This window comes from Silene latifolia, chromosome 2 (assembly GCF_048544455.1).
Source record: "Silene latifolia isolate original U9 population chromosome 2, ASM4854445v1, whole genome shotgun sequence".
Classification (NCBI taxonomy): domain Eukaryota; kingdom Viridiplantae; phylum Streptophyta; class Magnoliopsida; order Caryophyllales; family Caryophyllaceae; genus Silene; species Silene latifolia.
Genome location: NC_133527.1, coordinates 183,277,104 through 183,290,086, shown reverse-complemented (window position 1 = coordinate 183,290,086; position 12,983 = coordinate 183,277,104). Strand labels below are relative to the sequence as shown.

Here is a 12,983-nt window from a genome sequence, read left to right as displayed (position 1 = left end):
ATATAAGTGGTTGTATAGTCCATGAATTGCTCTAAAATGTGTTAGAGTATAATCAAGGCAACTATTATATTATACAGAAAAGCAACAACTATTAATTTTAAAAACTTGGAATAAAAAAATAGAGTATATACTTAATATTTCAATTGTTACATGATTATGGGTAAAAAAATTATTCAACATTTTCTTCCTCACAATCTATGCTAATAAAGAGTAAGAAAACACATTAACGGTGTTTCTTTATCTTAACAAACCATTTTATATTATTAGTGATTATTTTACTACTCATTCCGTCTCAATCAATAATTTACATTTGCTTTATTTTTCCCTCACAAAATAAAATAAATGTAAACTATTCACTAGATAAAGTGACTACTATTTTTATGTTTGTTGATTATTAAAGACCAAATTTAAATGAGGGCTAAAAGAAAATATAGAAATTTAAACATAAAAACAAAATACAAGAAAAAACGCTGAACACTTGCCACATATTAATGGTTTTAAATTTTTAATACCAAGATAATCCACCTAATGGAAAAAAGAAAAGAAAAACAAAAACAAAAGCAAAAAGTGATAACACATTTCTTAGTGGGCCTACTTCTTTCAATTTTTAACAGCGCATTCTATTACTTTGTAGTATGTTACGAGCAATTGATTTTGGGCCACACTACCCATTACTCCTCGTTTTCTTGCGGAGCTCAATAGCCAGCAGGGGCCAGCCCTTATTTTGGGCCAATGTCAGGGTGGGCCTGGCCCCGGCCCACTGATACCGAGATCCGCCGCTGTCCGTACCGTTCGAATGGCTGGTGCCTAATAGTAATATTTATAATAGTTGAGCCTCAACCATCACCTTAAGACCTTAAGGTTTTGGTTGAGATAGTTCATCTATCATGGTATCAGAGCCAGTGTGACCGAAGGTCACGGGTTCAAATCCTGGCAACCTCTAAACACCTCAAAAACTCGAAGTGGAAACCAGCACACGGTACGGGGGAGTCGTTGCACAACCAACCACTCTTCAAGCCCGACGGGCATTTGAGTGAGGGAGCGTAATAGGAATATTTATAATAGTTGGGCCTCAACCATCACCTTAAGGTTTTGGTTGAGATGGTTCATCTATCAGTGCCTTGGTAAGATTCGCAATCATCTTAAAAGATCCGCGATCAACTAAAACGATCTTTTATCAGCTATGGTAAGGATTCGCAATCATCTTAAAAGATCGAAAACTATACAACTTATTATAGAATTAGACGAGGAACGTATTTTTATTGCATTCAAAGATCAAAAGTACAGATTTCCAAACTAAAGCCGGAATGAATCGGAGATGACGAACTCCTACAGCACATCAGAAGATTGAACGGAGATTTGCAACAACTTCTTCGGGGCTCATGTTAAAATCCGGCTCCATCTGAAGAATTGACAATGTATGATCCATATAAGTCTCGAGTTCGTAAAATCAAGAGAATAAGCAAAGCAGATTAATGAGTAAAATTACCTCACTCAAGATGTTAATATCAAGAGTAGTATTATTGTTGAAAGACATGCAATTACTGGTGGTCACTAACAGATTGAGATTTTCAATATGATTCATAATCTTAGGGAGAACACCAGTTTGCATTTGACAATGTATCTTAATCACCACAGTTTTGTTGACAAATCGAGTTTCGATCTCAGGGAGTTGGTCATCATTTGTTAGACAACTAGCAGGACTGCTGTGGCTAGTCGACGAGTGGCTTTCATTTTCGACTGTAGTAACTCGGGATTTCCTTACCACCACCACTGAATCAACCGCCTTCTTAGCATTTTCCTCCTCTAGGATTTTCATTTTTTCCTTGAGTTCTTTCATGTGGGTTATAGCTTCACCAAGAACTGAGGTTTTATCCATCTGAGCAAATTAGCAGAACAAAATAGGCACATCAGCAATTCATTACGTTTCTGGTTAAGCTAGAATAACCCCTTTTCCGTCGTTGCATTTCAGGTACCTTATTTGGTCAAAGTAGCTTATTTGACCAAAATTTCAGGTAGCTTATATTTTTGTATGTGTTTGGCAAGTAGCTTCTTTGTCCAAATAAGCTACCTGAAATGAAATGCTACCTAGGGTAGCATTTAAGATTTAAGGTAACTGATCCTAATTTATGTTCCATTTTTGCCCCTTTAATCTATAATATTAAATAGTTATTATATTTTTTTTGTCATTTCATCAAAATAAGCTACATTTTCAGTTAATTTGGCAAACACATTTTTCATATAATCAGTTACCTTATCAGCTCTTAATTTTCAGCTACCTTTTCAGATTTCAGGTATCTTTTCAGTTAGTTTTACCAAACAAAGCCGTCCCACTTTTCTCTCTGTATTAGCCTATGGTGAGTTAATGATTGTCGTTCTGTTTTCATTAAGTCGGGATGGCTTGTATGTCGGGTAATTTTAGGTTTGGGTCATTATTTGGGGGTAACGGTCAGTTTGCGATAATAAACATTAGGATGGGGTCAATTAGGTTTCAAGTCATCAATTCGGGTTCTGGTCGGGTCATATTGCCAAGTTTACTTCCCTCCGTCTCAGCGAATTAGTCTTATTTGACTTTTCTTTTCGAATTAGCCTAGGCTTGACCCGTAAACCCGACCCAACCCGTTTTCCAGAAACCTATAATGAAAATTGTATGGAACAAGTCGAAGAAGAGTACCTTTTTAAGGCCAGGGATAAGAGCAGATAAAGCAATAAAGCGCTGACTAAGGTTCTGACGACGTTGACGTTCAGCCATGATATGGCTATGACATTCATCAGGCTCCCTTCGAGGTCGCTTAGTCGTTTTCGTTGTCGCACGACGTGGACGCTTCTGGCTTACATCATCGTTGCTGGGACCGGCTAAGTATTCAGTAGGCTGCTGTTGTTGAGGAACTACTGCTGCTGCTGCAGCTGTTGGTGAGTTGCATTCTGAGCCTGCTGAAAGAGTGTAGCTCTGGAGCTCCGGATCCTCCAGAAGACCCGCCGTGTCTTCGGGTTGATAGTCCACTAAACAATCTCCTACGAACTCTTGTAATAGTACTGGATCATCATCCATGTTTTCCTGGTGATAAGAGTAACTCTTTAGCATATTTGCTATATAATTTTTTATTTGCAACGAGTGATGTATCAAAAGATTAGTGGAGTGATATATAGAATAACACACAAAAGCCGGACAAAACTAGTCTTGCTTAAGACAGTTTCTTTCCGTCTTAAGCATAAGACGAGTCAAATATCACCCTACATGGGTATATAGATTATTTTACCTTTTCCAATGTCATTCTGCTTTTGTTCTATCCATCACACATATGATATATTTGACCCGTATTAAGCTTAAGACGGATAGTCATAGTCTTAAAAAAGAATTGTTATGAGTTTTAATATTGTTCCATTTACCGGGTTCGAACACGAGACCCGTGGTTAGGGTAGAACAGTTTCTTGTCGGTTAATCTAAGTGCTCATAGGTAGATTTGGTGAAAAAGAACATACATTTGACGTACTACGTCAGACTTTATTTGTTTTTGAGCATATGTGTATTTTGTTTTTGAGCATATGTGTTTTTTTCTGCGCTTATAATCTCAAACTTCAATTGTTTTAGAGTATATGTGTATTTTATCTGAACTAATTAAAGTTATAAGTTAGATTTTAATTTTTTTTTCTGTCAAAACTCACATTTAATTAAGCTTATATGTAATATTTTTTAGTTTTATTGTAATTTTATGAGCCTAGTGTTTAAGTGAATGAAGGTAGAAATTTTATATTAAAACTCATAATTTTTAAAATATAACTTAAAAACTTTATTATAATGCTCAGAAATTATACAACCGATGATAGTAAATCGAATGTAAAATCTAATTACTCGTAGATTTGTTGTAGATTAACTTTGAACTTTTTAACATTCAATCTTGGAAAAGAGTATTGAAAAATGTAAGATTCAAAAGAAACTACAACACAATTATGGAGTAAACTACATTTAAAGGACCTAAAATATCCTTATGAGTAGCTATGGAGTTGAAGATATAATAAAAAAACAGAGAGGGTCCAGGCACAGGATTTTAAATTTAAATAATTATATAAATCCAGTACATGCTTTCCAATCATCTTTGCATGAGATCATAATTCATAAATATATAGGGTCCAGTAATTATACTCCAATCATTGATATAAGTTGTTAAAAATTCAAACAAAAGTATCTTACACCTTACCTTAAATGTGTATGCTCCAAGTTACTATTCACTAATGAATAGTAACTCCAACAATGAATAGTACCACTTTTTTGGGTTGGGCTGAGTTATGTGGTTTTATTGGGCCTTTTTTTTTCTGTTTGCTGCAATTGGTTCGCTGTTGAATACTGCCACTTGATTTGCGAGTTCCTGGCTCATCATTCTTTTCTCCTCTCATAAAACCCTAACTTCCCAAATTGATCTTTACAATTCAGAAATGAGTGAAGTGTTTGATGGATATGAGCGACAGTATTGCGAGCTATCTGCCAATCTTCTTTCCCGAAAATGTTCTTCTGTTTCTCTCCTCTCTGATCAAGGTACTTAATCTTTTTAATTTCTCATGTTTTGTTAATCATCGAATTGATCATCATATGTTTGTTTATCGATTCGATTAATTGATCCGCGACCAAAAAAATCTGTATTTCGATTACTGTTACTAACCTCAAATCGATGGTGAAGATTGAAGGTGATGGTGAGATGAGATGATGAAGGGAGATGATCAAAACGATGGTAGAGGGAGATGATGAAGCAGTAGTTTTATGAGCGGTGAGAGATGAATAGATCAAATAGGGTTTGATTTTGTAGATTGTTTGACGTCGATTAATTGAGTGAGATGATAATGAGTGGATCAGAATGAGGGGGAATGATGAAGTTGTGGTTGTGGTTGTGGACCCGTGATTGTGAGAGAAATGGTACAATCACCGAATTACAACATAAAGATGAGTTACTCTATATAATTAAATGTGTAACACAAAAATAACATAAAGATAGAGTTCTCTTACTGCATAAAGAAGAAACATTATTTGCGGGGGATATTTTAATCAAAGGTAAACAAATGAACGATTTTTTGTGTTTATTTTCTGGGCATTTGTTAGTTTTTTGGTGTAAATTGACACAATTGAATAATAAGTTATATCACATGAGCTCTGACTCCTCTGCATTTGTGTATCAGATTGAGTAATAAGTTGTTCCTAGAGGCAGTAGTAGAAGAAGCAGCGGAGTTCCTAAACAAGGCCGTGAAACCCGTCATGGTGGGTGGGCCAAGTATTCGGGTTGCAAAAGCATCTGAGGCCTATATAGAGGTAGCTGATGCATTTGGATATGCTTTGGCAGTTAAGCCCGCAGGAAAAGGGATAGTTCCGGATCACCACCCTCACTTTATAGGCACTTGATAGGGAGCAGTAAGCACTACTTTCTGCTCTGAGATTATCGTATCAGCCGATACATATCTATTTGCAGGACCAATTTTCAATGATTTCAGCTCCGTTGGGTACTCCTTAATTCTCAAGAAGGATAAGGCCACCATCACGCAGCCTGACAACAACATGTTTCTACATATAAGCCTCTCAAATGCGTTCCGAGAGAACCTCTTAGAGTGAATGTTCTTTTCCAGCATGTTCAGAATATGCTTTCAGGTGAGACTGGCGATTCATGGTTTAACTGTCAAAAGCTAAAACTACCGGAAGGATGTGGGTATTCTTAGTCATTCTGTACTGTTTTTGTACATTTTTTACGCGTTTATTTAATGAATTTGTGCATCTCTATTTGAACTGTCAAGCTCAGACCCCAAATTATATGAAAACTAAGTAAATGTCTATTTGGTTTCCAGATATGTGTTCCAGATGCAGTATGAGTCAATTGGGTGGTCTGTTGGCATGACTCTTGGTTATGGCAAGCCAACCCTCAGAAGCAGGTTCTTGCATTCATTGGTGATGGTAGTTAGTAGGTAAGAATTTTGACTTACTAGCTTAACTATCTCAATTTACATCCTAGGAAGAAACTTAAGCCATTGTATTTGCTGACGAGTATTGTAGGTGACAGTCCAAGTCATCTCGACTATGCTGAGATGTGGTCAAAAGAACATCATATTCTTAATCAACAACAGTGGATACACCATTGAAGTCGAGATTCATGACGGTCCATACAATGTATTAAAAACTGGAACTATATCGCCCTGGTATATGCTATCCACAATGGGGAAAGCAATTGTTGGAAAACCAAGGTTGAATTTAAACTTCATTTTACAAGCATTTATATCTAATTTCATATGGGTCACCAGCGGTGTTCATTCGATGTATAGTTTGATTTTGGGTATTTCATGGTGGTACTAATTTGATGCTTGGCTGGTTTCTGAAGTTATCTTCTCTATATCTGTGAAATGCTTATGCACATGTTATGCTTACTAACTTATTTGTTAAAAAAATGCCTTGACTTTTTTCTAGCCATATTCGTAATTTATTTTCGCTTTATTGTTTGATCTTGGCTTTTGCCGTCAAACAATTTACAAAATCAAATGTAGTTTACAGTATTTAAACAATGTTGGTGGTACTAATTTGATGATCTAACCAAACCAATAGATATTAAGACATATTTGTTGTAAAAATACGTGAAAATTTACTAATTTAAATTTACGCAAAAAATTTACGCTGAAGTACCACTTAATCTAAATATTCGATTATTTAGTTTTCGGTGGAAACAACCTTATGGTTATTGAGTTTGATTGAAGTTGACTTTCTTTAATTAATTAGTGTTTTTTTGTTTTTGCATAATTAGTGTGGATGTTTGTATTGTGGAGAATGAAAGTTATTAGAAGTTACCACCTTGGCTAATTTTAATAGTTTTATTCACTTTGATTATAGTTTATGACAGTCGGTTGCGCCTTGGAGCTCTACATGGAAAGTTGGGAGCTTCTAGACAGAAATGCAATTCCACCTGAGATCAAAAAGGCTTTTTATGAGGTATGGTTTCAGTAGACAGATTTTTTGGGGCTATAATCAGATGTTATCATTACAATTTTTAATCAGAAGATGATATCATTACTTCATGTCATCTCTCTAGGTCACTCTCTGACCATACAAAGCAAATCAGAATTGGTTTGCTTTGCGAAATGCGACATCATCCAAATATGAATAAATATGATCCTGATGTCGAGGAGAAATTTCAAGAGATAAATAAGGCATATGAGGTAATCATATAGCCTACCGTTCTCCGGTCGAACCAATTTCTTCCAATGAACTACTCTTATTCAGAGATATAATTTGCTATATTATTTGGTAGGTTTTGAAAGATAATCAAGAGCATACAGCCTACGATCAGGTTAATAGTGCTTAATTACGTGAGATTTGTGCTCTTTCTCTTATAAAAGGTATGATCTTGTGAATTTGGCTTGTCACGAGTTTTCATTTTCACAAGATTTTAAGGATCTGTTGGCGTATAATTGGTGAAATTGGAACTCCTAACATCTCTGATTTTTGCCCTATGGTTAGGAGCTTGGACTTGCAAGGTTTAAGCTGGTCTTTAATGGAATATTGAAATATGAGATGGGTGTTAAAGATGATGTAGTGGATACTCTACTCAAGCTTATGAAGTTCAGTTGAGCCTTGTGTCAATTGTATGCTACTTGTAAGTTGAATGTATTTTCTTGAATTGTCTACTTTTTAGCTTTTACAATGTGATTATGTACCTATTGTACGCCAAATTTTGGTAGCTTTTACAAGGAGATGTAGCTTTTACAATGTGCAATTATTGGACATAGAGTTAGCCAACTGATTTTTTTTGTTTATGAGCCGGGTTTCACGACAAGTTCCATAAGAAGAACGTTTGTTTTGGACCACGGTTTTGTCTAGATGTCTGGTGTTCAACAACAATTTAAGCTTGTTTTGGGGATTTAATTTTCTATTTTCGTTGACGTAATTGTATATGGGTTTACTGGAATATAAATTTCGCTTTTTCTTTGGATTTTAAATTCTGAAACCTTGAGATGCTTATATGAATGACAACATTTTTGTTTTCATCAGTCGGTCTGTGTTTATGGATATAGCACAACTGCTCATGTTTGGTGTTTATTACACAAATACAAATACCTATGTTGACGGTTTTACATAATTACACCTGAGATAGTCCCCTTGACTATATAATTAGAAGAGGAGTAGGCAAGTGTTTGCGCTTGTCTCATATAGTCATATGTGAGATGGTGTCATAAAAGACATACCGACACACATAATGGGCGAGTCTTTGTTTCTCACTATTTCTTGCTTCTTATTTGAGAAATATCTCACTTAATTTGTATATTCAATGCAGATATGCTTCCGAATCAAACGTTGTCCGTTATGCTAAGATTGCTTTGAGTATGCCTAATAAGACAGTACGTGACATAGCACTGCGCTGCAGATGGCTGAATGTAAGCTTGTAGACATTTTCTTCTATATCAAAATGGCAAATTTCCTTTATAGTTCCATTTTATTCTAGCTCAGAAGCTTTAATGAGCGAGGAATACTTGAAAAAAGTTCATTAGTATGATTATCCCACCACCGTTCGTCTTATTACTTTATCTGGCATGGTTTTAATTTCACTGGTCATTTAAAGGAGCTATGTTACTATGTATAACCAAATATCATGAGTTATATTTGGTATCTATCTTCTTTTGGTTCTCTTTTGTTTCAAGAAAAGAACAGGCTACATTTATGCTTAGAACGGAAATATGTCGAGGGTGTTAATAAGTGAAATATCATGGGTTTTTTGTGGGGACAAAAGATTTAAGGATAGGAGCTATTTGGCGACATCTGGCTTTGCAACGTAGTCACGTAGAAGGGAAATGTTGAACACTTGCCTACCATCGTATAAATATGGTCTTATATGATCAGTCGCCTCCCCTTTCTACTACCCTGTTAGTCAATACTACTAATATATAGGATACAATATTATATATAGCTGACATCTCCTTTAGAATCTTGTTATGTACATACACTACTACCTTTAAGTATAGGACGGAAATTCCCAAACAATAACCGACTCAACTGCAGCTTTGTCAATTAGGCAGTATACAATACCTGTCTCATATTAGGACCTATTGTACGCCAAATTTTGGTTTTACTAATTACTAGAGTGCTCCCTGTTTGGTTTGTTTAAATTGAGAGGGAAAGAAGGTGAGGGGAAAGGGGATATGATGAGGTGGAGGGTTGGTGAGCGTTGAGAGAAAGGGAAGAAGGAGAGCGTGAAAGAGCGGGAGGGAAATGAGGGAGGACGGAGAGGGAGAGTGTGAAAGGATGGGGTTGGGAGAGGGAGGCTAATGTTCTCTCTTTGTAAGTGTATATCCATTTAGGTAGGCTCCGGTGCCATTTGGATGTATTGGTACAGAAGAGCAAACTTTGTTATTAAGGAAAAGTGTTGGGTATCAATTGTGTGTCCGTTTGGGTGATGTGTGTTTGCGCCTTGCCGACTCCTAGGGTAAAGGAATTAGGCTTACAATGAGGATGGATATTGAGTTGTAAAGGCAGGAAGTAGGCGGTCACCAAACTTCTATGGTTAATCAGGTGGTATGTAGGTGGATAGTGTAAATTTGCTCTTTTGTGTGCTTATAGTAGTTCGCTTAGATGGCGATCCTAAATAGAAGAAAAACATTAGTGGTGGTGGTTTGTTTGGGTACATGAGAAGGTGATTACTAGATTGTCGTTCAATTTGGTGTTTCGAGGCAGGGATCGTGTAGATTGTGGATTGTGAGCAGGAACTTAGCTACAATTGTAATTGGATTTTTAGAGCAAGGTTAATAAAGACTTTGCAAGGAGTCGTTTAGAGGGGGATGGCTCCAATGAATCTGTTTATTTGTGTTCTAAAATTTGAACATTGGGAAGGGTACTACATAGTGTGGTTGTTTGTGTTGCAGGTGTTTGTTTGTAGAGAGGTTTGATTTGTGCGTTTGCAGTGTAACTTTTGGCATTAGATGGTTAATAGTTAATACACATGCTGATCATTTCAGATCCTGAACCAGTGTTGTATCGTATTGCTGTGGCCGCTTTATAATTGTTTCACACCACAGGTCTGGAATCACATGGCTGTGAACAAACCAAATACTATAAATCTCATATCGTTCTTTGTTGTCTGTTATCGCTGAAGAACTGGGTTGGTAAGAACCATAATGTTCAGAAAATTATTTATTTAATTGAATCGTATATGTACAACTTCTGCAGTTTCGCCATGAAACCTATCAAGAAGCCCGTCAAAGAACTTAAGGATAAGAATGTCCCTTATTCTATTAAAGTGAAGGTCATCCACAAGTCGAATGAGCAAACTTCGCCGAACAACAAAAACAACAAAACACCGACATATCGAAGAATCATATTTGCATATGAAGAGGTAACTTCTAGGCATTGCATCCCTGCCCTGTTGTAAATAGTGTAACCTTAGCAATCAATTTAAATGACGATTTAATGACTTAGTTCAGTGAAGCTTTCTTGTAGCATAATTAGCTTTCTTCCATAATCATATCTGTATATTGTCATAGTAGACACGTGTACAGCTCCAAAGTAGTCGACGTAACATACATAGCTTCTCACTGACAAATGTGGCCACTACTGATGAACTATAATCAATTTATGTGTATTTTTCGCACGTTCTCCGTGTACTGCTCCAAAGTGGTGGTGGCTAAAGTGGTCAGTGATGATAGTTAGTCGTTGTGTTTAATTCCAGCATGTTAGATAATGAAAGAAAGGTTGACATTTGATCAAAGAAGAGATAAGAATTATGGAGGAGGAGAGTGAGGGGGGGGAGGGAGGGAGAGGAATAAGAGGTTGTGGGGGGGAGTTTATTGTAGAACCAGTGTATCAGTTGGACTGAGAGAAAAGGAAGGGGGTATGACATGTTGAAGGATGAGGGAGAGGGATGGAGGGAAAGACAAAAAAACTACAAGGGGGAGCTCAATGGAAGAGAAATAGAAGACAAGTGCTGGATAAAGAAAGGATGACATATTGATCAAAGTAAAACATGGTGGAGAGAGAGAGAGAGAGAACATTGTTTGAATTTGTCTGCCCTCCATTTATGCATGTTTTGAAAAACACAAACAGTACACATACAATATTTGTTTGCTTTTTAAGTTCTACCGATTGTCATCGTCATAAAATTCAGTATTCCGTAATTATTTTATGAGATGGAAAAATTCGCTTTCTAGCAAACAATCCTATATGGCGGCTATTTTGTACACGTGTGTTTTGAATAAGATCTTTGATTCGACTTAAGCTTGTCTATTTCTATTTTGTACACGTGTGTTTTGAATAAGATCTTTCATCCCATTAACAAACCACCTAGGCGGTTTCAAATGATATGATAGTGTCCAAGTGTACTCCCCTATGAGCTGAATTTTTCAGCCAGTCTTGGGGTAAAAATAGCTTTTATAACAAGACTTGGGGTTACTGATATTAGTTGTAACGATATGCAACTAAAATGTGAAAGTCGCCAAGGTATGTTGCAGGTTACCAGTAGTACGTAAGAGACGAGGATGCTGAAGTTGATGTAGAAACCATTAAAATAGGAGAAGAAGTTTCAGGGACTGAGGCAAAAGAACTGCGGTTAACAAATTTCACGTTTTTTAGTTTGATGTTTAATTGATTTGTAATGTACAGATAAACTACAGCTTTTGATGTAATTTAAATAAGATCTTGGATTGGAATCGGGGCATGTGCACCTAATTCACTTACGATTATTAAGGTTATTGGACATTACATGCCAAATTGTTGTTTTTTCCAAACCATGATAAAAAAATCATGGGCTTTCTTTTGCTCACTTACAAAAGAACCTCAATAGCGGATGTTTCTTATTGCTACTTTCATGACCTCACTACAATCACAAAAAAAAAGTTATGTTGGTATAATTATCTTGGGGTACAACAACTAAGGTAGAAAAGAGAAGGCGGAGTATGGAAGAGCAATTGGGGAATTGGATGGACCTATGTGATTGGATATGGTGAAGGACAATTAAGAAAAAGAGGAAGATGAGAACAATATGTCAAGAATGATAAGAGGAGTAGAGGAAGAGCACAACAAAGAGAAGGGGAAGAGAAAAGGGGAGGAGGAGGGCATGGGAATGAAATAAAAGGAAAGGGAATGAAGGGGGTGAAAGAGGTTACGAAGGAAGAGGAATATGGAAAGAGAAAAGAAAATGAAGGGAGGTGAGGAAAGGGGAAGGAGGAATATGGAAGAGTGATTAGGGCAATTTGACAAACCTATGAAATGGTCGAAAATTAAATTAAATTAGTTCTCATATAAACGGTGATGTGTTTGAGGATATAAATGATGATGAAGGCGATAATGATGATGGTGGGAAAGAAGATAATGACGAGGAGGAGAAAGAGGAAGGGAGATTGATCATGAATTCAAGATGACGAAGGTGGCGATGTGTGTTCATAAACCTATATTTTGGCGAAGGTGACGGTGTGTGTTTATAAACCTACATTTTGAGTGAAAATGTTTAGGATTTACTATTAGTTATGTATAGTTGAACGAGCCTGGTATATGTGTTTTTGTTACTTCGCAAGCACATACAGGAGCTCCCCTAAGCGTTCAAGTTGGTGGAGCAACTCTTGGACGAATTTTTAACGTGCTTGCGGAGCCCGCTGATAATTTAGGGCCCCTAGGGACTCATAAATGTCTTATGTATTCCATGTAATTGTGTTTTTCAACAATTAACCATCCAAGTAAAAGGCGTAATTATATTCTAATATTCACGATCTGAACAAAGCTAAATAGTTTCATTGTAAGAAAAGAGTTGGATTGTTCATTATTTACGAATGTTCATTAGAGATGTACTGTTCATTTGAGACGGCGTTGAAGAGAAAAGAGGGAGATAAATAGAATGACAAAGTAGAGGAGTGATGAAGGTTGTGGAAAAAGAGAAGGAAGAGGAGGAGTAAGTAGGGCTAAGGGGAGAAGAGCGATTAGTATGAGGAGGAAAGGGAGGAGTAGGTGCGATGTTTACGTTACCACGCAAAGTAAAATA

General features: G+C 36.5%; 2 protein-coding genes across 15 annotated transcripts; one reads left to right on the top strand and one right to left on the bottom strand.

Moving 5' to 3' along the window:
• Positions 1 to 1,232: 1,232 nt before the first annotated feature.
• Positions 1,233 to 4,792, bottom strand: LOC141643626 (transcription factor bHLH25-like). Of its 2 annotated transcripts, XM_074452852.1 has the most exons (4): positions 4,200 to 4,792; positions 2,675 to 3,058; positions 1,490 to 1,879; positions 1,233 to 1,402 (listed from the first exon to the last, which is right to left on the bottom strand). In XM_074452852.1, exons 2-4 carry the CDS (start codon positions 3,050 to 3,052, stop codon positions 1,340 to 1,342), a joined length of 831 nt encoding a protein of 276 aa, XP_074308953.1. In that variant the 5' UTR covers positions 3,053 to 3,058; positions 4,200 to 4,792; the 3' UTR covers positions 1,233 to 1,339. The 2 variants fall into 2 exon arrangements, with proteins under 2 accessions (XP_074308953.1, XP_074308952.1); XM_074452851.1 differs by lacking the exon at positions 4,200 to 4,792 and having other exon boundaries at positions 2,675 to 3,135.
• On the top strand, positions 4,429 to 11,719 carry LOC141643627 (uncharacterized). 13 transcript variants are annotated; one of them, XM_074452855.1, is made up of 11 exons: positions 4,429 to 4,534; positions 5,457 to 5,686; positions 5,827 to 5,943; positions 6,032 to 6,219; positions 6,857 to 6,955; positions 7,056 to 7,182; positions 7,275 to 7,313; positions 7,484 to 7,619; positions 8,298 to 8,397; positions 10,184 to 10,349; positions 11,461 to 11,719. In XM_074452855.1, exons 5-8 carry the CDS (start codon positions 6,918 to 6,920, stop codon positions 7,592 to 7,594), a joined length of 315 nt encoding a protein of 104 aa, XP_074308956.1. In that variant the 5' UTR covers positions 4,429 to 4,534; positions 5,457 to 5,686; positions 5,827 to 5,943; positions 6,032 to 6,219; positions 6,857 to 6,917; the 3' UTR covers positions 7,595 to 7,619; positions 8,298 to 8,397; positions 10,184 to 10,349; positions 11,461 to 11,719. The 13 variants fall into 13 exon arrangements, 4 of the variants coding, with proteins under 4 accessions (XP_074308956.1, XP_074308954.1, XP_074308955.1 ...); XR_012543749.1 differs by lacking the exon at positions 7,056 to 7,182 and having other exon boundaries at positions 5,457 to 5,632; positions 7,275 to 7,362; XR_012543747.1 differs by lacking the exon at positions 7,056 to 7,182 and having other exon boundaries at positions 7,275 to 7,362.
• The last annotated feature ends 1,264 nt before the right edge of the window (positions 11,720 to 12,983 follow it).